Source organism: Coptis chinensis, chromosome 6 (genome assembly GCF_015680905.1).
Source record: "Coptis chinensis isolate HL-2020 chromosome 6, ASM1568090v1, whole genome shotgun sequence".
Taxonomy (NCBI): domain Eukaryota; kingdom Viridiplantae; phylum Streptophyta; class Magnoliopsida; order Ranunculales; family Ranunculaceae; genus Coptis; species Coptis chinensis.
The window spans coordinates 77,282,110-77,309,549 of record NC_141461.1 but is presented as its reverse complement, the minus strand read 5'-3'; the positions used below and the strand labels follow the sequence as shown (position 1 = coordinate 77,309,549).

Sequence of the window (27,440 nt, the reverse complement as noted above, 5' to 3'; positions counted from 1 at the left end):
TCTCGTTCTAGAATTGAACTAGAGTACTGTCAGACGAGCGAATGCCCAACTGCCATGTGGAAAATGTCACTTGCTAGTGTGACACAAGGTTTAACACTATTTTAAACTCCACATCCCATACCTTACATGTTCAATTATGATATACCACATGCAAACTGATACGACGAGTTTTACATAGGGGTAATTTCCCAATTAGTAACCCATAATGTCAATCTGTTCCCAAGTAGTAACCACTCTTCAATTTTGACTTTTCAACCTCACTTTTGACACTTTTGCCCTTCTCCCTTTTTCAAACAATGCCCACGTGGACATGCAACAACTCTCTACTGCAACAACTCTCTCCTTATTTGAAGTGATTTGATGGGTGTGTGGATATAGATACCATAGATTATCTTAGAGATGAAGAGATGCAAATGAACGGTCCACTTAACGATCTGTGGTTTAAAACCATCGAGATTCAGAACATTAAGATGGACGGTTATTTACATTAACACTGCTTTCATATACTATTTTTATTATAAATAAAATTATTTTTAATAAGAAAAATGTATAAATAATAAGATTCTTGTAAAAATAACAAGAATAATGATAAAAGGATAAGATTCTTGTAAAATAACAAGATAAAAATCATGAATTAAACCAACCCATGTATTAAACCCTTAAAACTAAGCAAAATGTACAAAGGCATTCACGGGACATGTTCCGTTCTACAACTATCATCAACAAAAATTGCAAAAAGCACCGAACATAAACATAAACCCCTAAGACAAAACATAAACCCCAACATAAAACCCAACAGAACATAACAACATAACAACAACCCTTAATCTTCATCGCCTTCATCTTCCTCCTCGCCTTCATCTTCCTCGCCTTCATCATCGCCATCATCCCCCCTAATCTGGAACTATCATCATCATGTTGGTCTTCCCACATGTAATCAAGAGGGTCTTCAACAAAATAAGGATCATACATCTCTTCTTCTTCATCGCCTTCTTCTTCATCATCCGATTGTAGTCATCGTTAGAATAACTATCCCACATTTTCTCGCATCGTCCACTGAGTAATCGGTGGTTTCACCCACTTGAACATCCGTGAAGAGGCATGTTGATAACTTTGGTAGATTTAACTTTGGTAGATTTAACTTTGGTAGATTGTTGCTTTGGTAGATTGTTGCTAACAGAAAGAATATTAGAATGTGAGAGATGAGAGAGATCAAATTTCAGATGACTATTTCAAAGATAAGTGTTTGCGGGAAACGAGGCGTTGTAATTATGTGGGGTGGTTAGTTTTCTTTTCACCTTACCGTAAATGGTCATCATGACACACAAACAATGAAGGGACAAAGCAAGACCAAAATTAATTTAGAAAATGAAGTGAATTTTGACCCTTTGTCAAACCCAATGTAATTCATTTGTTGCCATATTAGAGGACATGCAAGTATGCAACTCGACTAAATTACCCCGAAATTAACCCATAAATGGACCCTAAATGGATTGAATGAATAATTTGGGTACCCATATATAATTATCAATGTACAAGAAAGTTACTGATAGTCTTAAGGCCACAATATAGTTATTCATTGGACAGACGAATATGAATATCATTATTTTGGCGGGAAATTTGAGGATTGACATGTGTCCCCAATTTAAAGGCAATCAAACCCTTTTTTTTCTTTTTTCAAATACCCATGTTTATTTCATGATATCTAGTGGCAAGCATGCTTCGGCATGTTAAAAAGCTTCATGTAGAATGTTAATCTTTATACTGAATTTACTGAATTTTTTTTTAACCTTATTAGAATTAATTATTTAGACAATGTATAGTAAAGTTGTTGATAGTTCTAGGGTAGTAATATGTTTGTTCATTAGATAGAGGAATCAACATGGACATCGAAGATTTTGGCGGAAATAAAGTTGGGTACCTAATGAAGTCCCACACGCGGAGGGAAATGACCTTGGAACGACGTGTCACATTAACCAAAACTTAAAGAAATCAATTGGGAATTAGGGGAAAACCGTCCCCACCGGCTCAATTAAATTTGGAAACCCTAATTTTTAGTTTCACTTCAATCTCCATATTATAACCCCACCCTCATTTTATCTTTACGGTTTGAATTATTGGTGGAGAAATGAGGAAGCTTAACCTGACATGTAGAATGTCATTAGATAAAATGCAGAAATTATTTGGTGGATTTAGTAAGGAAGAAATGGAGGATTTTGAGAATTCCTGTTTTGGAAGCTTTTTGCAAATCCAAAAAAATATGCACGCAACAACTACTCTAGTTTGTGCCATAGTTAGCCATAAAGTTGGTAGACTTTGCTATCGAATTGGTAACAAAGATTTGGTATTCAAGAAGAGTGATGTTGCATTGATTATGGGTCTTAGTGTAAACTCTGTTGCTAACTCATTCTACACCACTGACGTGAAGAACAACACATCGAATTTCGTGCTAGGTTTTTAAAGGAAGCACCGTTAGTGAGACGAAATATTAGATGCTTTAGTGGTGGCAAAATCCAGGGTAGTGAAGATAAAAGTGATATATTTAGGCTCAATAGGTTGTATGTCTGCTCCCAAGTTGTGCTTCCTGGATCTTCTAGGACTGTAGATGGAAGGTATGTTGATCTTGCAGAGGACCTAGCTGCTTTTGATCAGTTTCCATGGGGCACACCTTGCTTTGAGATGTTGGAATACTGTTTGGATGATATTTACAAAAATGTGTTAGATGAGAAGGACTCCTTTGCAGTTTATGGTTGTGTTATTTGTTTTGATATTTGGGCATACCTTCACATCCCCTCTCTTGGGGCTCGTAGGGCATTGAATGGTAAATTCCCAAGAATACTAGATTGGGTTCAGGTTGCCTCCCAAGAACTTACATCTCCAGACCTAGAAGAAGAAGCTCGAGCCTCTTAAGGGTAAGGTTGTTGCCTTTGACACTTTGGATATTGAAGAAGAAGAAATGAATGAAGATGTAATGAAGGTGGCTTTTCAACCAACAAAGCCACACAAAGCTGCTTCGGTTTCGCCAAGGAGATGCTTGAGACAGCACACCCTACCGAAAGCCCTTGTAAGCATATGATTGAAACTCTGCATTGTTGATTATAAACTCTACATTGTTGATTATAAACTCTGCATTGCATTGTTGATTATAAACTCTGCATTGTTAATTATATTCCTGCAACCGGATACATCAAGAATGCATTTGACATCCGTTGCATTTATAAGAGAGGTTCTTAAACCGAAAATATCGATCGAAGTATATATTACATTTGTGTTGACTCACAGGATGGGTTCTTAAACTTGATATATCGAAACTCTATGGTAGTTTTATGTTAACCGATAAGATAGGTTCAGAAACCGGATATATCGGGGAACTTTATGTTAGTGCTCATAAGGTAGATAGGACTCATAAGATAGGACTCTATGATACACCGGCAATGCCTACTTCAACTAACTTTTGAATACAAGGGTTAGGGTGGCTCGGAATGACATCAAGTCTGAAATTAGGGCGGTATGGAGACAATAATCGCAAGGGGTTTTACAGGTGGGAAGAAAAGTGGATTGGGTGAACCATCATCATCCCGTGGGGGTTGTGAAGGGACCAAGAACAAAGAAAACAAGGGGAAGAAGTCGTGTTACACACCAATGCTAATGCCGTTGTCAAAACCTACTACACGGTTTGTTAAGAATAAGGTTAAAGTCATGTTGTGGAAGAAGTCGGTTCACCCCACCTTCTAAGAGGAAGTCATCATCCCCACCTTCTAAGAGGAAGTCATCATCCCCTAAGAAAGTTACATTTGATCTTTCACATGAGGTTGAAGAAAATAGAAAAAGAGGAGGAATGCGGGGTTTAAAATGGTAAGGAGGAGGGTGAAGAGAAACATAGTATGCAAAGAAGTGAGAGAGTCCAGCCACCAAGGTTAAGTAAAGTAGAGGCTGTAAAGGCTAGCAAAAGGCAAACACTTTTGAAAAGAAATCAAGTCAGTGAGAAAAGAAAAGACATGGAGGCTAAGAGCAAGGAAGCTAACAAACCAAAAAGAAGAAGAAATTTGATTGGTTTAGGTGAGGAAGAAGAAGATGGAGAGGGAGAGGGTAGTGAAACTGATCTTGTTGCAGCAGCTGATGTTTTGAGAGATATTAGTGAAGAGTTACCCAAGACTCCTCATGATGACCAGGTGATGGGGGAAGACCATGTACATGGTTTTTTCCAAGAACCTGAACATGAACATGAAGGCCCTTATGATAATGATGAGGGTGCTCCGTGAGTTTTTAGTTGAGGAGGTTCAAGAGAGGTTGTAAATACCTACAAATGTCAAGAGAATGTGGTTCAGGAGTCTTTGAGCAATGAAGTGCAGGAAGAGGGTGTGAAAGAGCCTGTTGATGAGAATGTGGTTGGCCAAAGTTCCCTAGTGGAAGTCTATAATATGGATGTTGTTGAGCATGTGCCATTTATTAGTCCCTTGGACATTGCTCCTGGTGATGGTCCCCGGCTACACATAATGTTGATGTTCCCTCCAATGATGATGTTGATATTGATGGGGAGAAGTCCCTAACTCATAAATGGAGAAGGTCACATTTTCTCGCTTTACTTTCTTGGCGATCTTCGACATAACCGACTTGCCTCGTATTGTCACCCACAACCGCCAAACCTTTTTGGTAGATAGTCACTAAAATCTATTGTTGTTATGAAATCTAAAAATGATAATGTGATGTTGGGAGAACGTGATAATGATGTAGATGATGATGATGCTGTGGAGGGGGAAATGGTGGCCCCTGATGTGGTGCGCATACAGAGTCAAATGGCAAGTGAAATGGAAAAGAAAACTGAAGAAACACACCAAAGAAGAAAGAAGAGAAGGGAAGGGATGCAAGGTCACCATGGAAGAAAACATTGACAGAATGTGATGAACCGATCAAGTCCGCTCGCCAAAACATTTATCAAGAAAACCACCACCAAAAAGGTGACCTCCTCTCGTCTTCAAGATACTATTGGAAGATGTTCACAAGGTTGTGCAATTCACAAAACGTTTAGATGCTAGAGTGTTTGGATACAACCAGCCTATTTCAAGGTAAAGTTTCCATTCATTGCATGGAAGAGAGTGGGTAGATGGGGAGGTCACTACACAACTAACATATTATCTTACATATTAACTAGCAGCAACTAACATATTAACCATCAGCAACTACCATATTAACTAGAAGCAACTAACATATTAACCATCAGCAACTACCATATTAACTAGCAGCAACTTACATATTAACCATCAGCAACTAACATATTAACCATCAGCAACTTCTGCATAATAATTTTTAAAATTCTATGACTCAGGTGATCACCATATATGTGAAGCTGTTGATCAGGTGGTACATCCAACATTGTAAGGAAAATGGCATTCCAGAAGAAGAAACATATACTATCATTGAGGATGTATACTTTTCTGTAAGTTGTATCTCATTGGTTGATGGAATTTGTTTTGTATAGTTCACCTTACTGATGAAGTACTTTATGATTTTGTTGATGTAGAAATTCATGAACAGAGAGTATACAAACTTTAAGAAGAAGATGGAAGACCAAACCTTCAGTGGTGCAACTCGATGACAGAGTAGATAGTGGTGCGTATCATCCACATGAAGTTGTTAAAGAGTACTTAGACCCTTATGAAGGAAGAATTAGAGATCAAGCACACCCATCCAGGGCAATGGGTCTTATCATTCCTCTTCAAGTTGAAGGTAGCCACTGGGTTCTTGAAGTCTACAATTTTGGAAAGAGAAAAATCTACAACTATGATTCTCTTGGTCTCAAGAAAGTTTCTGATGAGCAACTTGCTATAGAGACTTGTCTTACTTATGTCATGAGGTGTGCTGATCCATCGTCACCTCATGATTTGGGAGCCCCTTGGGCTCGTGAGTTTGTGCCTGTTACTCAACAACCGTGATACAAATAGTTGTGGCCTATTTTTTTGCCTAGCCTATCTAGAGGCTTTCCGAGGGTGTACCGAGGAAGTAAACAAAATAGATATGCAACCTCATCAAATGAGGAAGAGGATTGGAATGGATATAATTAATTGTGGGTTGAATCCGGATAATCGTTTCAAAAAGCGCAAAGAGCAATTGCAGAAGAGTTTGGAGGATGCTAAAAGAAGCCTGCGACGGCGGGGGAATCACTATGAAACGAAATTTTGGTGGATGCTACTTCTTCTATTTTGTGTTTAGTTGTCTAATTTTAGTATGGTAATATCATTTTGTGGTGCCGTTAATATCATCACTACTTAATTTGTGATGATGGAATTTGTCATTCATTGCTTCATGCTTTCATGGAGTGATGAGTTAAGTTTTAGTGAAGCATTTTTATGGAATTAGTTGTTGATAGGTCCTGCAATGCAATATGTTTTAGTGAAGCATTTTTTATGGAATTAGTTGCTGATAGGTCCTGCAATGCAATATGTTTTTAGTGAAGCATTTATTATGGAATTAGTTGCTGATAGGTCCTGCAATGCAATATGGTTATTGGAATATTTTGTTTCATCAAACATTTGTGTATAGTTTAGGCGGAAATGTTCATGGGGAATAGTTTGGCGCCAACACCACTTGGCGGAAAATAGTGTGTTTCCTTTATAAGTACAAACCGGGTTGCCTTTCTTGGTCCATCCCATTTCTCTTTCTTTTTTTCTCGCTCAAAATGGGTGGGGGTGAGGATGGTGAGGATTCTACCAAGAATAATACAAATGTTGGTTCATCATCAACCAACTATAGCAAATGTTTTGAGTGTGGGGAACCGGGCAATTGGAAGATCAACCGCCCACGGGGCAACTACGCGACCGTCCGCTATGCTCAAGCACGAATATGAGGTATGGTGTAAGTACAAAGCCACATAGTCTAGGAAGAAGGTTTCTCTCATGCAGGGCCGGTCCATGCAAGGGTTTTGAATGGATAGATCTAGAAGGTGAAGGGACACATAAGGCTAAAGCACCTGCTAGTGAAGCAAAGGTAACAAAGGAAAACCAGGTTGCAAATCACCATTGATGGTCCTATTAAAATGAAAATAGAGGGCGTGTTGATGATGTTAGCCTACTTGTAAAGAAACTATCCATTAGAGACCACCATGTCCTTGTTATAGTTACTGATATTAATAGTACAAGAAGATGTCCGTTTCAAACCAAATTAATTATGAAACCAAAATTGCCAACCAAAACTATCCAAAATAAAGCCACGGGTAACAATTTACCACTAACATATATATGCAACTGCAAGTGCCAATTTCAAACAAACCAAAGCTACCACCGAAAAGATCATATGTACTCTTCATATGCAAAATCTGGTGGAATCCCAATTTGAAAAATCAATCCACTCAAAGATCATCAACGGGTAACCGCGTAAGTTGCCTTATTGTGGTCCAAGACCACCACAACGCCAAGCACACCTTCTTTCTTTGCACTCCTCCCTCTCCTTTAGAGCTTTCTCTTTTTCTCGTGGTCTTCCCGCATCACCTCATCAACGGGTGGGCCGGACGATGATGCCATCATAAACCCAAACCCATCGTTTTTTTCCTCTTAATGGTGTCCAGCTTCTATATGTATCCATCATCGTTTCTTTTGTGTACCAATGCAAGCAAAAAGTCATATGCACATAGCTTACGGGATCGATTGCCTTCATAGCATGGCTACAAGGAAGACCAACCCGTTGAAAGAAACCGCGATGTGCAAGTCTTCTCCAAAAGGTTCTACGGTTGTCGATGCGGTCTAGTGATTGCACGTAATAAACGTGCTCACTTGCCTTTGTTGCGTGGAAACGCCTACTCGAATATCTCGACGAGATGAGCACTTCCTCGGTGATTTGGTCAGTTTTGTCTTCAGCTTTGACGCCATCACCCGTAGTCATAAAATGTTTCATTATGTTTAACCCGATACCATTGACAAGAGATGTCAATCGCATAGCTCTCTGGAAGTATCATCTTGTTCCAGCTCTCTATGTGATTTGTGTAGCAAATGTCATACCTTCTCATTGGAGCAAAAGCACAACACCACGACTCTTTCGAATCTTTACAATCTTTGCATAACCTTTCTGCTGCCCAAGACAATAAATTTGGCTCATAAGTCTTACAAATTCTGCCCTGCTCATAAGTTTCAAAGAAATCTCTTCACCTTCCCTTTGTCTCTTGCTTAGTCATACAATTTGAAATGTGTTGTGCACAAAAGCAATGGACCGCATTAGGAAGTATTTTAGGCACGGCTTGAAGAATGCTTACATGCCTATCGAGAGAAGAACAAAGTTTTGCTCGGTCCCAACAACAAGGTCTCTTAACTTTTCCGAAACCAATCCCAGTGGTCATTATTTTCCTTTGGGACTATGGCAAATGCAATTGGAAACACGTGGCTATCGCCATCAGCCGATAGCGCATTAGTATGATTGAGTTGTACCTACCACCATGAAAGTGCCATCAATCATAATCAATGGATCGAAGACATCTTTTGTAAGCTTTCGGACCCGGTGACGCCAGAGCTCACAAACAAAAACGCTCAAACTTGTGCTCGGGGGCCGATGACGCGTTTGCAGCTCGGTGAAACAATCTGAATCCACTCTTTTAAGTTCTTTACAATAATTTGGCAACATTTGGTACGACCGACTAAAGCTTCCCCTATCTGCAAAGAAAAAAGCGAAACAAACATAAGTTAGTTGTTGCTACTATTGCGTTAATTAGTTGCTGATATAACCAAGGCAGTTACCTTTTGCATTGCAATTTCTTTTGCTTTCCAAGCAACTTTATACGACACATTTGTCTGGTGTGCGTCCTTAACCTCCAACTGCAACTGTTTCGGAGCCATATCAATATTGTCCCTAAGTTTCGATTTCACAACTTCTGAAACCCATTTTGCATCAGCTTGTTTATTAGTTGCAATTGCTTTATCTTGTGAACATGTATGTGCTTCTCTAAAGGTTATAATAACCCATATATCAGAACCAGTGGTCGGCTTTGCAAACAAATGAAATGTGCAACCAGGAGACTTACATTTCATATAAATCCTCTCAGGAGAAGTGCTCGCACGACGCAAATCAAACATGTTTGCTATTGCGTATGACTTCATGTCTTTTATAAGATCATCCCGAGTAGGATAGTGTTGTCCTACTTTAGGAGGAACAAACTTCAGGTTCACATGAGGAGGAGTTACATCCACTTTAGCTGGTGTTTCTGGACTATGGGGAGAGCGAAGAGGATCATATCCTTGATGTAAGTCTTCTGAATTGAGATCTTCTGCACCGAATAGCGTAGCATCAACCATTCCATCTGTTTCAATATCAGGTTCACTTTGGCCTTCATCATCATTACTTATCATATCGGGTTCACTTTGGCCTTCCTCATCATTAATAACGTCATAGGTGTGCCTCCCCAAAAACTCTTGACTACGGTTAGGAGTAGACCATACATCACAATCATCATCCAATAATTGAACTTCATCATCATCATCTTGATTACCACCATTTACTACTCTAACTTCATCATCATCATCTCCATCCTTTACTTGTACTACTTCTTCTTCTTCAAAATTAACTTCATGTAGTATTTCAACTTCATCATCATCACCCTCATTATTGTCAATATTTTGATTCATGGAAATTCTATATTCCTCGACGTCCTTCCGTATCACCATATGGATTTTGGGAATCAAAGTCATCATAATCGGGTTGATCGAGATCCGGTACACCATCTTGCTCATCACCATCATTGACCGCCCCTCGTATAATATCGATAATTAGCTCTCCACTATCGGCCAATCGAACTATATGTTACCTTGCAAGGCTATAGTGTGTACCTTCCACAAACGAGAAAGGCGGTGTGACCGTTTTCTTATCATCTTGAAGGTTCAGTGTAACTTCGAGGAAAACACCCTCGGCCAAATATCTATATTTCAATGAACACTCAGTAAGTTCCACACCACTATCAGCGACAGGTAAGCTATCATCTATCAACATATCCCATTGATATCGAAGACTTACCTGCCATTACCTTTTCGAACGTTGACAAGCTGTGAGGTTGAATGTGTTATTCGACGTCGTGAATCTCCACATCTTCCCATTGATGAGTCCCCACTCTCCCACCCGTGGTTGGTCAAGGGGACTTTCTGGAAAACCAAAGATTCATAACTATCAGGAAATAAAGCATGTACCCACCCTCACTAATAATGACCAAACCAAATGGAACTGCATTACTTACCAATTGCTTCATCGACAAGTTTAAATTGGTTAATAGGGCGCTCGACGAGCTAGCTCCTTCGTTTCGAAAAAGAGTGTTTCCAGGAGAATTAACTTGGACTTGACTCGTCTTTCTGTTTTAAAAGAGTGTTTGACAGAGAAACACTTGCTTGGAGTCGCGTCTTTCTTAAACAACTCAAGTAGCAACTTCTTTCTTCTTAGCATTAAGTCATCCATTGCTTACCACTTCTACTTCGTTGATAACCCAAACCATCATTGTTTTTCTTGGAGACTTTCTTTGTTTCATAATCATGTTCAAATAATCTGTTTCTTCATCAATTCGACCGCGGGGGACTTCGTCAAGTATCTTATAGAAAAAGTAGATCTCTTTCTCGACAACACACCTTCCACGGTACATTTCGTGAATCCTTCAAATGAAATACCCCCATCACAAACTCTCAATTTCACCTCGCCACCAACATACTTCATCCGGCCATACTTGTCCGCTTTCATCTCCCCATTGTAGTGAATAAGAACATCAAAAGAAGTACCTAACCAGTAAGTATAAAAAACAACCAAAAGCAATGGTTACAAAAAGTATCTAACCATAAACCATAAAAACTGAAAAGTAAATTCAAACATTTAAGCACAAACTAGACCCAACTAGTTAAACTAACACTTTTAGGACATTTATGACAGAATCCATCTTAAATGCCTTAATATTAAACCCAACATTAAATATAGAATCAACATGGAAACCACAACATGCTACCACAACTATATAATCAACATGCATTTATGCATGGAGACGTCATAGCTGTCTTCAAAACCCTCTTCCTTGAAAGATGAAACATCAAACAAACAAAACACTAAACTACGTGGAACAAAACCGTAGACCCAAGGCCCTAGATAGCTTAAAAAACAACAAACTATACCTTTATCATGTGAATGTGTCATGTTTTCCATGTCAAACCTTAAAAAATACAAAAAGCAGAGGGACAATGACGAGGAAGAAGAAGAAACAACCAAGAAAAAAATAGAAACTTTGAGCTTTTGTCCTTATTTTTTTAGGTTGGCTCAAAATACGAGGTAAAATTTGTAAAGATACTGACAACAAAAATCACTGAGAGTTGCTGATAGTTTATTAGTCAGTTGCTTCTTCATTATAGCAACCACAGATACTACAACATGTTTGATTAACGTGTTTTCTTGATCAAGATCCAACGGTTGTCCATCACTGTAAAGTCAAACTCATGAGGTACAATATGACAGAGTTATGCGCAGTAGGCAAAGAGGGGAGAGAGAGTGTTGCATGTCCACGTGGGCATTGTTTGAAAAAAGGGAGAAGGGCAAAAGTGTCAAAAGTGAGGTTGAAAAGTCAAAATTGAAGAGTGGTTACTACTTGGGAACAGATTGACATTATGGGTTACTAATTGGGAAATTACCCTTTACATAGTCTAGTTGCTTATCATATGTCTATAAGTAGGAGTGGTCTTCCGTCACTGGTGTTAGTTAAGTTTTGTTGCTTCTCTCCACAAGTTATTTAGTTTCTTTTGTTCCTCATTCAAATTGTGCTTGTGCTGAGACTTGAGTTAGTACTTAGTTATTCCGTTTTGTGATTCGATAGGTTGCTCGATAATTTAGTAAAGAACTGAGGCGTTGTGCGATTTGCATCAAGCATATTTACATTCTGTGTCATGGATGAAGTGATGAACAAACAAAGAAAAACCGAATGGATTAGTGATTGCAATTCCAACTCTATTAAAAGTGAATCAGATATCACCATGTACAAGGACACAATTGATTATTTCTCTCGTCTTCCTGATGATGTTATAACCCATGTATTTTACTTTTTACCGATGAAAGAAACTACGAGGACCTGTGTGCTGTCCAAAAACTTGAGTCCACTATGGACTTCTGTTCCTACTTTCAAGTTAAAAGATCTTGTGGGGCATTACATAGGACCTAGAGCTGGTGAGAAAGTAAAGGAATTAGTAGAGATTGTCAAAAACTTCTTGCAGCGCCATGATGGCCCAGTTGGGGGTTGTCCGGTTATGTTTAGTTATGGTTGCTGTATCATCCAGATTCATGGTGGAAAGACAATGTTCTCCATAAAGGAAGCTTTTCATGTGTTAGACATTGAAATATACCGAAACAACCGCACTCTTGCTAATAGACTAGAAGCCAACCATTTCAAGAACAATGTGCTGGTCAATTTACTCAATGTCAATAGTCTTTCCCTTACTGGATGGGCTTTCAAGGTACCCTCGTTCTGTACTACTCCTATATAATTTGTTATAATTTTTAGACTTGCCCCCCCATTTCAAAGATGGATTAGACTTGCCCCCCCAAATTCAGGGAAATTAGACTTGCCCCCAAACTCAGACTCCGTCTAAGTCAATGCAGTTTGACCGTTATCTCCTTGTGAAATGTCCAAATTACCCTTTCGAATATAAAATTACCTAAATAGCCCTTGACTTCACAAGACCGAGTTTTATTTTGAAAAATAACGTGTAAACATCTTGTTCACTTTTTCACCCTAAATTTCGAACCCTAAAATTTACGCTCTCATCTTCAATTACTAAAATGTCTTCTGCTTCTTGTTCATCCCAAAGAACTTGTTATCATGGAGATCCCGTATCTGTTAAAAGGTCCAATACAGACACGAACCCAGGTCGATTGTTCTATGGATGCAGACATTACAACAAGAACAACCCAGAATTGTCTTGCCACTTTTTCGACTGGGTTGATAATCCAAATCGTCAACAGAACAAGGAAGAAACACTGGAGGCAAGAGTTGAAGCTTTAAAAGCAAAAAAATCGTAAACTGAAGATGGTGAATCATCAATTGGAGTTGGAGGTGAAGAAAATCAAAGTCAAATGGTTGTTGGTTGTTTGCATTATGGTTATCTTATGGTTATTCTACTTTTGAAATTAGGGTTTATGGTTATCTTAGAATGGGGGTGTTTATCTAGTTATAGGTTTATATTGGGGAGGCAAGTCTAAATTAAAAATAGTATTCTTGGGGTTGTTTCTTTAACTATATGTTTAGATTGGGAATGCATGTACTTCAACATATCGATTGATGTAAGTAGTTGTACTTCAACATACTTATTAGGGTTAGTTATTATAGCTGTCTAGTTAGTTGTACTTCAGGTGTAATTCCTCTAGTTGTAGTTAGAACTATTTCTTAGACTAGAACTTTGAGTTACTAGAACTATTTCTTTACTAAAAATAGCAACTAAAACTTTGAGTTAGAACTATTTCTTAGACTTTCATTGACTTTTGACTTGGGAATTAATATGTTATAAAGTTATGAAGTTACTTTATCATTAATGGGATGGAGTTATGAAGTTACTTTTAGGTAAGAATGAATGCTGTTAGTAGATTAAGGTAAGGATTGGAGACCGTGTTGCATTGTTTTCTATTTTTCTATAAATCTTTCTAACAGGTTCCAAAAAGAGTGCTGCTGTCATTTTCAGTTCCAAAAATCTTTCTATAAAAAGTGGTCTTCAGTTCATTTTCAGTTCATTTTCAGTTGAGTGGTCTGACAAAAAGTGTAGAAATGGTGAAGGCCAAGTTATGCTCGATGGAGGTGGATCATGACAATATAGAGGAATCTTGTGATGCTGTCATAACTATGTTGAAAGCAAGGGTGAATAGTAGGGTTTTCATGGAGGTGGTGTTGAAAAATGATAAGTTGAGGATGACTTCATGCCGTAAGTGTAGGGAACTTTGTTTCATAGAGATGGAACGTGGAGATGGAAGTGGTGGAGATGGAAGTGGAAATCATGAGCATCTGGAAACAGATTGGCCACCACCAGGTTATGAGCATGTGGAGAGATCAGCTCGAGGGAAAAATGTACTTGTAGCTCCAGCTCGAGGTCCACTCTCTAGAGACAGATGCTCCACCACCAGGTTTTGAACATATGGTCAAATCAGCTCGAGGGAGAAATGTATCTGCAATTCCAGCTCCAGTTCCAGCTCCAGCTCCAGTTCCAGCTCCAGCTCATGGATTTGGTAGGAGATCTACAAGGGTCTTGCCACTTACATCTCAACCACCACAAGCAGCACCTCAACAAAGGCAGCAACTTAAGGAAGTGGTTCAAGCACTTGCTGCTGCTGGTGTGCCCTTGCCGAAGCTTAAGAAGTGATGAAGTGATGAAGTGATGTTGTAATGTTGTTAAGAAGTTAGGGAGTAATGTTTTGTTTTGATGTTGTTAAGAACAGATGAAATGATGTTATAATGTTTTATTTTGATGTTGTAATGTTTTGTTTTGATGTTGTAATGTTGTGTTTTGATGTTGTAATGTTGTGTTTTGTTTTGTGTTTTGAGCATTCTGTAAAATGGAAATGGAAATGGAAATGCTGTTAAAGTTCTGTGTGAACTTGATTTTGTGTTTTGAAATATTGTCTGTCTGTTTCTTCTTTGCCATTTTGTCTGTTTGGGTACCTTGAGTTGTCTGTTTGGGTACCCTGTCTGTTTTACTTTCTTATAACACATTTTTATTAGGTTACATGCTTGCGTGCCAAGTCTGAAAGTGGATGTTTATAGGGTACCCATGTTTATATTGTTATCAGTTATCACTACTATTGTGGTGATAAGGCTTATTGGTTAAACCAGAGAAACACAGTACAAAGAAAATAAAAAACGAGAGAAACACAGTACAATAATAAAAACCAGTCCTCAAACCGAGAAAACACAGTACAATCAAACATAAATTTTCAAACACAGATATCCTTGATTTACAATCTTGAATAGCCATAGCCATAATAGTTGTGTTTTCATGTGCTCATTATGAACAAAAAATCCAAAAATCAACAATATAACCTTAACCATTTCTGACATGAGTTACTAACAAAAAACTTGAGCATAACCTTAACCAAATATCTGACATGAGTTACTAACAAAACAATTCACTCCACTCCTATACTGACCCACATCACTTGGGTCCGACAACTTGAAACTTCTTCCTTGATGTTGGCAAGGGCCGGAGCAAGAGGAGGCGATATTTTTCTTAGTTGCTTTGAATGGTGCATCCCCCACTCGTCCCCGTGGCACCCAAGGCTGAGATCTTTGGTCCTGGCAGCATAAATGGAGTTGATCCCGGTCCATGTGGCCTTGGCCTTTTGGTTACTATTGGTGCCCCGACAGTTCCCCGGCCGAAAATGTTAGCTCGGCCGCTTTCAAGCACACTAGTGGATGACTTGCACGGTTGCTTAGACAAGAAATCACCAAATGTGTGCCTTTGTTACGGTGCCCGATAACGAACATAACATAATTTTAAAGCTAATCAACTAGGGTCTGACATAGGGAGCATATTGTAACTTAAAACAATTACAAAATATACCTTAAAACTTGAGCTTGGCAGTTTTTGATCTTCTTACTCTTGGTGGTCCAAAAGTCGAGTTGCAGTTGAAATTTGTTGATTGAGGAGTTTCGATGAAGCCCGAGATGCTTGCAAACTTGATTTTGGAGCCGCTCCGATAGTTGACTTTGTTGCAGACTTTTGCTTTGGATGCTTCGGTTGGAGTCCGCTTGTGATGCTGAGTTTTCTCTTGAGATTTTTGCCATGCTTATCTTTCTTTGTAGTAGGAAGACCTTTACAAGTCTTGGTATTGTGTCCCGGGTGATTGCACTTAGAACAAACCCTCTTTGCTTGCTTTTGATGATGATGCTTGAGTAGGAGATGATGCTTGTGATGCTTCATGGATTCTAGAGCTTCATCTCGGAACAGAGGCTGAAGCTTGAGTTTCCTCTTGAGATTTTTGCCATGCTTATCTTTCTTTGCGCCAGGTAGACCTTTACAAGTCTTGGCATTGTGTCACGGTTGTTTGCATTTAGAACAAAGTCCGATTTGCTTGTTGGGATTAACTTCTTCATCTGCTCCTCTAGTCCTTGCCTTTTTGGGCCTCCCAATGCCTCTGACATATGGAGGTGGCATGATTTGTCTTTCAAGATCCTACATACATAATATATGTTAGTCCTTTTGAGATTAGGAAACTACACAATCATTAATTACGGATAGACTACAACTTACACAATTCATAGGCCACTCAGACATATCAGGCATTGGCATGATGTGTCCCATGTAAGCAAGCTTGTAGGTTGACACCCAATAATAGCTACTACAATATTCTTTCCAATACACTCTCCTTGGATACAAAGATCGCCACTGCATGTACACAAACTATACCAGATAACGCGCCACCTCATACAACTATACTCATGGTCAACTAAGTTCACACAAAATCTAGTTCCATTTTCAGTTTTAACACTTATCACCACCTCATTGCTTGATTCCACATGATACCAATGGACTTTTTTAATCAGTTCTTTGATTCTCTTTTCCACTTGTGGAACTAGACCATCCTCATCCCATTCCTTGGCCTTTTCTCTCCTCTTGTACAGAAAAGACATTAACAATGTATGATACTTATCAACAAAAGGAACTATTGGCTTATCCCTCAGTTCCAATATCCAATTGTTAAAAGACTCAGAGAAGTTGTTGCTAATATGATCACACTTTGTAGTAAGATCAAAGTGTGACCTAGCCCAACATTCCACATCTTCTTGTAGCAACCATGCCTTGGCTTCCGTACATTCTCTTCCTAGCTTCTCCATTAACTTTTCAAACTCTAGTTTCTTATAACACTTAGCTGCACCCCAAACTATAGTCTCTAAGTATTTGGCTTTAAAGTACTTTTTGAAATTCTTGAACATATCGTAAAAGCAAAACCTATGGGGATTCCTAGGAAATTCATGTGCCAAAGCCTCAACCAATCCTTTTCTCGTCTATCCTCAAATGAATGTCACAGTTCCATATGTTCATCTATTCCATACTTCTTCATTATATTCAAAACCCAATCCAACTATCTTTATTCTCGGACCTAGTTATATAAATGGCCACGAGGAAACAAGCCATTGTTTCCATCCAAGGCCACCATGCTTAAGCATTGCCCTCCATACTTCCCCTTCATAAAACATCCATCTAGTCCTATGATAGGCCTACAACCATTCAAGAAACCATGCAAAGAAGCAGGAAAACAAACACACATATCCTCAAATGTCAAAGTACCATCAGTTCTAGAATAACATGCTCTGGATCCTGGGTTACTTTTCAAAATCTGTATCAAGTAAACATTTGAAATAGTTCAAACACCATTATGATAAACAACCAAATTATTTACAAATATAAATAAGGGTATAAATAACATACGATCACATAAAGCACAGTGACATGTTATAACTTGCTCCATAGTCACCATGAATATCTTGCAAACATTTCAACCTTGCATGCCAAGCAGTCCAATAGCTAATACTAACATGGAAATCTCCTCTCATGACTTCAGCCATGATAAATCTTGGAGACATGGTCTTGTAATGTACCTTCATCTCATGGCTGCAATCTTTCTTGCAACCCAATTTGCATCACCCATCCCATTCTTCGATTACGGATCGCCACAGAACATATATGTTCATTTACAAATGTATTTAATCTCATTGTGAAGGCATCGGGCCTCGATCTCAATAAAAAGCTGCCAAGGGCAGTCTTTACCACTGTAGCTACCCTTACATTTAGCTCTAATCCTGTACCTTTCATTGACAGTCCTCATATCAACTTTAAATCTATTCTTTATGCAATAATCTGAAATTTCATGCCTTAGAGTTTCAATGTCAGGCCACTCCATGCCAACTTTCCATTCATCAGAACATGTTGGCATAACTATCTCTCCTTCATCCACATACACATTGGAGGTTTCATATACAAAATTGTAAAACTCATCACTCCTTGGTTGCTGTCACTCTATTTCTTCATCTGATGAGTTTATACTGTGGTATCCCTCATCAGGATCAAGCTGATCAATCTGAGGTTGTCTAGGTGGGTTTCTAAACCCAACCTCAACATCAATCTCTTGGATCATTTGTTGCAAGTCCCGGTACATCCACATACTCTGGCGGCTCAAGATCCATTTCTTCATCGAAAAACTTTACTAAGTTCAACCCGAAGCTATCTTCCCCATCAACTAGTGCGCTTTTTACCTTCATATGTGTTGTACTTTTCTTCTTTCCCTTTGCTTCTCCTTGTCCTTATCACTCTTCTTATTTTGCTTACTACCAAATCCCTTGTCATTAAAACTCTTCTTCTCCTTTTGCATGGAATTCCCTTGTCATTTGCATTCAAAGCCCTCTTCTTAATCAATTTTTTTAAATCCATTAGTGTACACATTGTTTCATCATATTCTTGAGATGGTGGAATAGCACTTTCATCCATATCATTCTCCACAAGTACATGACAATACCCTTCATCATCAACAACTAACAAAAATCAAACATTCTTAAAGACCAGCATCACATTGTTTACATACACTTGCTTACCACTAACAAGATAGAACAACTTAATGTTTATATAATCCAACTTTGACATGTGACTAGGTAGACTAACATCTGCAGCAAAGTCTATCATATTCAACTCATCACTATCAACATCAAGCATTTCCTTAACTGGATATTTTGATCTGTAATCCAAATGTGACAATTCCTCTCCATTTATTCTTTTTGAAAACGACCCAAAGATAATGTATCTTCAAATTTTTTCTATCACCCATTTCATAATACAAACATAAATGTTAACCCCACTTCCATTCATAAAAAACCATGGGTTGAATCGAAATTGTCAAAATTATATAAAAATTTAAACTGCATGCATAAAATTGTTATCTTTCTCGATTTCCCAGGCCCCAAATCAACATATTCCACCAAAAATACTTAAAACAACTTTAAAACGTAACATAATTACCTACAAATTGCAGTAAAAATTTGTCCTTGCTTCTCCTCTTCAAGTTGCAACAGATTGACAGTTGAAAATGATAACAAATAGCACTTGCTATGAAGACTAACACTAAAACAACATGAATTTATCAAACACGACATAACACCATGACTCAACATAGACAATGAAAGCTAGAGTACATTTTCCCGCCTTAAAATGAGAGAGCCAAATTTTTTTAGATGGAATATGGACTGTTGATCGGAGTGAACAAGATGTTTACACGTGTTGTTTTATTTTTCAAAATAAAACTTCGGTCTTGTGAAGTCAAGGGCTATTTAGGTAATTTTATATTCGAAGGGTAATTTGGACATTTCACAAGGAGATAACGGTCAAACTGCATTGACTTAGGCCAGTCCGAGTTTGGGGGCAAGTCTAATTTCCCTGAATTTGGGGGCAAAGTCTAATCCATCTTTGAAATGGGGGGCAAGTCTAAAAACCTAATTTTTATTTGAATAATATTATTTGGATGCTTCCATCAAAGTGTTTTGCTGCAGGTGAAATCCCGAGAGAGATGCCTTCTTCGTACTTAGTACTAAGGAAGTTGGAACTGGAAGTATCCTCTTGGAATGTGAAAGAGCTTAATGGTATGATTTGCTTACTTAGAAGTTGCCCGAGTGCAGAGAAGTTTGTCCTTTGGGTGAGTGTTTATGAACTAAACTGATTTTCAATCATCTAATGTTTACCATATTCTGTTTATTGATGAATGATTTAGTTAGAAATTGAAATCTTGGAAGAGTAGACTTGGCTTTTGCCATACACATGGGCACATGGCACCTTTAAATTGTAAAATTGGAATCAATTCAAATTGGTTCCATCATGTAGAGATGGTACACCAAGATATAAACTAATAAACCAACCATCTCTCATTTCTTTCTACTTCGTTACAATTAACCACAAACTCATTGAAGGAAACATCAAGAAGGGATAATATAGATGGTTGTTTTGCTTCCTGGGCTCAAACTTTAACAATATCTTTTGATTAACTATCTGTTTATTTATTGATAATTTGGGACCTATGTATAAGCTGAAAAGTTTAGTTTTTGTCCACTGTCTGTGCAGTAGAAATTGTATATTATACATTTAATTGAATCATTGTTGCCTATATATATTTCAAAATGCAAAGACATTAGTATCTAATGTCATAAACTCATGATTGATTTTTATTGTTAAGTGTCTAGCTCGAAAAAAGTTGAGCTTCTGTTGTAATTGAGACGCAATCCTGGGGTGGGATGCAGGGTAGACGCAAGGGAGAAGGTTAATATTTTCGTATTTCCAGTTTTTTTTTTTTGTGTACTTGGATCAAAGGAAAAAACAGGATCTTTAGAGGTGGGTAGAATCCATCTCAACATCAAATGCCACTTTTATTCTGGTTGAAAGTAGTCTAGAAGTGAAAGAGGAGTACTTTGTCTGTTGGTGGGAGTCCAATTTTCTGTGAGGGACCTGATATCCTGGTATATTGTGATTATTCTTTGTTATCTTTGCTGATGGATTTTTTAGGGTGTTTGTATCCATTTCTCTCTGTGCTCTTTCTCTAGTTGGTTATATAATTAATTAGACAGTAGAAAGAGGAGATTTGTCATAGTTCTAGGCCTCGTTTTTTTAGTCTCGCACTGGAAAAAGGAGACTTACCGCTTGAGTTTATGGTAAGACCCTTTAAAAAAACTATTTACTGGTATCAAGCATGGATGCTAGCATAGAATTTTGTCTTGGACGTATAAGCTTAAAACTCTTCCTCGTTTCTGCAATTTCTTGAAGTAGTGGGGAATGGTTATCTAACATCTCTTGCAGGAAAAAACTGAGCCCCCTTGTGTTTATAGTAAGAACCTTTTGCGAAAATTTATTTGCAGTTATAAAGCATGAATTCTAGCATAGAACTTGTATATGAGGTATAAACTTGAGGCGTACTTCGTCATATGCTCAAATGTTTTTGAGTTTTTAGGTTGAGCATTCCTTAGTTTTGTTGTAGTGTTTGGTCTCATGGTGGAACTCATCACTGGTTACGATCCAGCTGTTGAGAATTTTTAAACAAAAGTTTATGGATGTGCACAAGATAGTGGGGGAGGTGATGGAAACTTTGTTTGAGTGGGTGTGTCTCGCCATGCTTCCGAGGAGTAAATTTAGTTACTTTTTGTGTAATTGGGATATAATTGAAGTGTAAGGGGCTATTTGTTTTTTTTTGGGTTAAGTTATAAGAGGGTCTTATAAGACCATGTGTTATAAGAGGGTCTTATAAGATGGTCTTATAAAGTGGTTTGTTTTTAATTTTAAGTTCCTCTTATAAGCACTTGTAAAAATAGAAAAAACAAATACATGACATCTTATAGATGATTATTTGACAAATATAACCCTACTTTACATCACATTTAACTTGAATATATTAATTTGAAATAAACGTATAGTTTGATTTTCGGTTTCAAATCAATTTTGATAATTAGAATATCAATTTTAGGAAACTACCTTAATTGGCGGTGGTAGTGGTAGTGGTCTTAATAGCACGGTGGTGGTGGTAGTGGAGGTGATGATATTGGTTTTAATAGCATGGTGATGGTGGTGGTAGTAGAAGTGGTGGATGTCTTAATAGCACGGTGGTGGTGGTGGTGATAGTTTTAATAGTACGGTGGTGGTGGTAGTGGAGGTGATGATATTGGTCTTAATAGTACGGTAGTAGTGGTTGTGGTGGTGATAGTCTTAATAGTTCGATGGTAGTGGTGGTGGAGGTAATGATGGTGGTGATAGTGGTGGTGGTGATGGTGGTGGTGGTGGTGGTGGCGGCGTGGTGGTGGTGGTGGTGGTGGTAGTCAGTGGTGGTTAGGGTAATGGAGTTATTTGGAAAATAAGATAATGAAAATGGAAGAAGAGATAAATGAGGCTAGGGGTATATGGACGGGGGTGTTTGAGTCATTTTTCAAGTTATAAAACTTATAGAATTGAAGTAGATCTAATTTTGGTACTTATAGAATTGGAGCCTCTTATAAGACATTTCTAGGAGAATGCCTCTTATAAGAGGCAAAAAACAAACCAAAAATTGTCCAAAATCAATCACCAATAAGAGGTTATAAGACCTCAAGGTCTTATAAGAGCCAAAAACAAATGGCCCCTAACAAATGGCCCCTAAGGGTGTGTTTTATGTCGTTGTAGCTTCTTGCTACTACGGTGCATTAATTGTAAAAGATGTAATTCTAGAAACTTATGGGAATGAATTGAATTTTATTGGTAAAAAAAAAAACAGAGAATGGGCTTGAAGCCCAGTGTTCCAATTTAATTACGTAAAAAAGACACAACTTTTTCTAATTATATCAAAAGCCCATCTGGTCCATTTGTTGGCAATATTACACAATTGTCCCTTAAACAAAAATCAAAACTAGACAATTATGCAACATTCTTGTTGCAGTCAACAACATATGCAAATTTTGAAACCCTAGTTCTCCAAATTAAACCCAAATTTCGAAACCCTAACCCTAGTTTCCCAAATTAAACCCAAATTTTGAAACCCTAGTTCTCCAAATTAAACCCAAATTTCAAAACCCTAGTTCCCCAAATTAAACCCAAATTTCGAAATGAATAACCCTAATGAAGAAAAAAGAAAAGATTCAAACGATAATGTGCAAGCAAACACAAGATCTACTATAAAAAAAAGAGAACAAGAGGGCAAAAAGGTTAGATACCAAATTTCATTGATAGTTTCACAATTTTGATATATTAGGATTTTCATTTTATGAAAAATTGGTTAAAGTGTGTTGAATGTATTCACTACAACATGAGTGTTGCATCGAATATATTTGGATTTTCATTTGCACTGTCACTGACCACTGCAATATGGATGTTGCACTGTCAAATCCCAATGCAACATGGATGTTGCATTGTCGAATCACACTTTAACATGAATATTTTGGGTTGAATGCAACATGAGTGTTGTTTGAGGTTTAAATTGGTGATGTTTGTTTGAATTTTGAGGTATGTTTTCCACTAAAACATCTATGTTGCATTCAAAAAGCATGTTAACAATCATCATGCAAAGTCGTAATTGGTTGAAACAAGCTACTAATTCATTACTTTTCTTTAGTTTTCACACCCTCTATCACCGCCACCTCCTCACTTTTCACCCCTCATCACCAACCCGGGATAAACAAGGTGAAGGCTGCTAAATCTAAACGGACATAAAATTGAAAAAACCTTCGAAACAAACTAAAAATGCAACTATGCGAGGCTCAACATCCCGAAAAAAAAACCCATTTTTTTTTTTTAAAACCCAAAAACATCCCGAAAACAAGTCGCAAAGAAAAAACTATCACCGATATTGTTGGGTGCGAAACCTTAATATAACATGAATGTTGCACACTGTTAACTCGTAGTTATTTTGGTCTTGTTGTTAGCTAGCTAGCATCGTAGTTATTCGGGTCGTGGCTGAAGTGTCCTCTGTCTACACATTTTATGAAAAATTCTTGGGAGATTCAGACTGTTGTTCGTCTTGTTATTCTTGGTGAATTGGCTAAGCATATCGTTTCTAAAGGCACCAAGGCGGTTACCAAATTTACTAGTTCTTGAAGATATTTGTTTAGGGTTTGTTCCAATGTTTCAATGTTTCAATGTTTCTATCTTTAGTATTTAGTATTAGAATGTTTCAATGTTAGTGGTGTCGATGTAATATATAGTTGATTTTTTGGAACCTATGAATCAGAGTTAGATCTTTTGTGAATGAAATTAGGGTTTCTGGTGTTCTCTATTTTGGTTGATTTCTTCGTTCGTTTTACCTAGTTCAAATCTGAGATAGTTATAAATGATGATGGTTGTGGATCTTGAATTGGAATGATGGCAGTTAAGAAAATGTTAGCATAATTGTAAAGTTTGGTTACTTTTTTATGCCTAAATTTTCTGGAATTCAATTTGGGCCAATGTTTAGGGTTCATTCAGTTCTTAGAGATGAAAGGTTGTGGTACTGAGGCTTCTGTTTTGTCATTTCTTGAGAATTTGGTACTTCATAAATCCCATTTTGTGCTTAGGTTCATTCTTGTGAATTGTGATTGTTGTTATGAATATGTAGTAAAGTTCAGACCATATATAGGATGACCTACAATCCCTGCAATTTGTATCAGTAGACGTTGAATACCTCATTAGCCAATTGCTTCCTAAATTCCAAGTTTATAATAAATGGGTTTAGCTTTGTCTACATTATGAGTACATGATTCCAAAGACAAAAACACCAAGTTTAAAAGGAAACATCAAACTATGTAGTTGTAGTACATAACATGACACCTGTAAAATGGAGAAGTCTCATTTAAAAGAGATAGGTTCAGTAAGTCTCACGCATTACGACTACATGCAATATGAATGTTTCACTCTCAATTACAACTGCAGTATGAATGTTGCACTCTTAATTACGATTACAACAGACTGCAACATAAATGTTGCACTCTCAAGTACAACTGCAACATGAATGTTTCACTCTCAATTACGACTACAACATGAATGTTGCACTATCAATTACAATTGCAACATGAATGTTACACTCTCAATTACGACTGCAACAGACTACAACATGAATGTTGCACTGTCAATTACGTCTGCAACATGAATGTTGCACTCTCAATTATGACTGCAACAGACTGCAACATGAATGTTGCACTGTCAATTACGCCTGCAACATGAATAATTTTACAGACTATAAATTTCATTATAACAAATGAAAAATAAAACAAACCGACTAGCGAATAATCTCAAATGAGTATCAACATTCCATAAAAGTATATAATGAATATCAATTTCTCATTAATAAATGTCAAAATACCAAACTTAAAAATCCCAATTAAGACAACTAAAAACATATGGTTTGCCGAGAACATCAAAACTAATCATAGACTAACGAATCACACCGGTGCTTTCAATTCTTTTCTTCTTGGGTCTACCAGGACCAATCTTTGGACTACACGGATAAACCACAGGAGAATAAGGCATGCGTCTTAGCATAGAACCATTCGGAACTGGCTTGATAGAATGTGAGTAGCATTGCCTGAACGCGATCACCGTATATCCTTCATCAAAGTAGCCATAAAAGGAATCACCCTTACTACCAATACAGGCGATAGCATGTATGCAAAGAAAATTATCGATACGCCAATAGTTTACAAGTACATGTTCTATTCATCAAATCAATTGAATGAATAACATCGCGAGTGAAAGAAATATCAAAGCATGATTGATTTAACTTGGGCCAATTCGTCGAAATCTCATTTTTGACATCGATAATTGAAGAAGACGGACCAATACGACTCGCGAGAGTCAAATTTTTGTAGGATATAACTCCAAGAACAATAAAATCCATCCTACAACACAAAATTGAAATGAAACTAAAAATTACAACAATTCCATTATCTCAAAAGAGTGCAGGTTATATTATTCGATGAAAAAAATGATCAAATACATAGATGACGATAAGTTAAATTATTAGCAGTCAATTTCTATATTTTGCATGCCCTAGATAACATAATAATAGAAGTGTAGGTGTAAATAAATGTACCTTAGTGGTGGCCGGTTCCGAAAAGTCCAAAGAAAAGGAGAACAAAGAAGAAAAGAGAAAAGACGGTCTCAATTTCAGTCCAAAATCATGATATGAGAAATCACCATTGCCAATTGAGGAAGAAAGAAATTAAGTAACAACTTTCATATAAAAGGGTATGTAAGGTATTTTGAAAAAAGAATAAAGGTTCAGTTGGTTTTTTCTATAAACTCACCAAAAAGAAACCTTTATTTTGCACTTTTACAAACCGGGTGGGCTTTAGACATAATTCAAAAAGTCAATGGGTTTTAGGCTAATAAAGACCGAAATCAGGGTTTTGAACCTAGTTTTATGAAAAAAAAATTGGTTACGAGCCATTTCTAAGTGTATGTGTGTAAGCAACAAATAGTTGGTTATGATGTCGCTGGAATTGGTCATTTGGTTGAGATCTCGTGTTATCTATCATTTACGTTTCTAACTCGTGTCATTGATCTGATTTGTATTCGTGTTTATTCAAGTACCACTGCAATTCTATGGAGTCTATGGTTATGTCACAGTATATAATTGTACTCAATGTATGTGTATAGTTAATGTACAGTAGGTTTATACAACAAAAACATTGATTTCTAAGAAAATAAGCTCTAGGAGCAAAACGAAGGAAGATTCAACAACTATAAATATATTTTAGAGGCTTACTAACATTTTTGAAGAGGTAGCAAAATAATAGCAGTCCAACATTTAGAAATCCTTGCTTCAAAGAAACAATTAGAGGGTGGAGCTGATTCTCACAGGATTAATTCTCAGATTTGTCGACATGCTATTTGCCTTTATGCTTTGACACTGGTCATATGGAGAATTTGATGATTGTTTTAGATTTCTAATTTGTATTTTTTTTTTTTTGAAAAGTAAAAGACATGCTGACGTGGCAAGAAACGGTGTTAGAGAAATTTGACGGAAGTTCCTACATTGCAAAAATCAAATAGTTTGGTCCCCAAACTGTCAAGAAAAAAAATTTGGTCCCCATATTATCAAAATGTGTAAAGTTTGATACCCTTTTTAGTCTTTTTTTGTTATTTATATATTGATTGTCATAAGTTGCTAGGATATGTGCAACTTTGTTTCTAGTACGTCCTACCCAGTTTGTACCGATGTTATCAAAACAACCAAAAAATACTAGTGCATCATTGAGAATGAACTGTGATGTCCATGATAGGTTGTATTCTTCCGCTCCAAATTTTTTTTTGCTGCCTAAAAACTTGTCTCCACCTCTATATTGGTAGAAGTAAACTTCCTACACCAGCTGATTCCTCTGAGTAAGGCTCAGCATACTGCCTCTTCAAAGCTTTTGTCCCATCACTGTTCTCTTACTGCAACAATATAGATTCTATTAATTAGAGTCTCTTGAGACATAGCTATAAATAGATTTGTCTCCCAGTTTTTTAAAACTTGCGTCAATATTGAGTTTCAGGTAATTCCCCGAAGGGGGTTTCCACTTCTTGAATTGTTCTAACATCTATAGGGCACATAAATGGTCACATGAGAATGATTAGTGGCAAAGAAATTTTGAACTAAACTATTTAGTTTATACATATTTAGTGGATGTTTATTGTGGAATATTGAACATCTTTCTAACCAGATTTTCCAGTTAGGAGTGAGAATTTGGCCCTAACGATCCTAACCCGGCCCTGACCGACCCGACCCTAAGCCCTATAAAGCTCTCACAACTAAAGCCCTCACAGAGTTTAGGGCCGGCCTGGCCCGGCCCTAATGCCTTTTAGGGCAGGGCTAGGGCTAAGATTCTAAAACATAGGCCCGACCCTAACCAAGCCCTAACCGGCTCTGTTTCACACTTTTACTATAAATACACATACCATAATTGTCCAACTCTTTGTTAAATATTTTCAATTAAAATAACATTGTCCTTTGTA

The 27,440-nt window shown here is 37.4% G+C and overlaps 1 protein-coding gene across 2 annotated transcripts; it reads left to right on the top strand.

Annotated features, from left to right (window-relative positions):
- The first annotated feature begins 8 nt into the window (after nucleotides 1–8).
- Nucleotides 9–26,696, top strand: LOC147494578 (putative F-box/LRR-repeat protein At4g13960). 2 transcript variants are annotated; one of them, XM_086566034.1, is made up of 4 exons: nucleotides 9–88; nucleotides 11,813–12,446; nucleotides 19,501–19,656; nucleotides 26,419–26,696. In XM_086566034.1, the coding sequence occupies exons 2-4, from the start codon at nucleotides 11,883–11,885 to the stop codon at nucleotides 26,419–26,421; spliced, it is 723 nt and encodes a 240-aa protein (XP_086422160.1). In that variant the 5' UTR covers nucleotides 9–88; nucleotides 11,813–11,882; the 3' UTR covers nucleotides 26,422–26,696. The 2 variants fall into 2 exon arrangements, 1 of the variants encoding a protein (XP_086422160.1); XR_015198675.1 differs by lacking the exon at nucleotides 26,419–26,696 and having other exon boundaries at nucleotides 19,514–21,326.
- The last annotated feature ends 744 nt before the right edge of the window (nucleotides 26,697–27,440 follow it).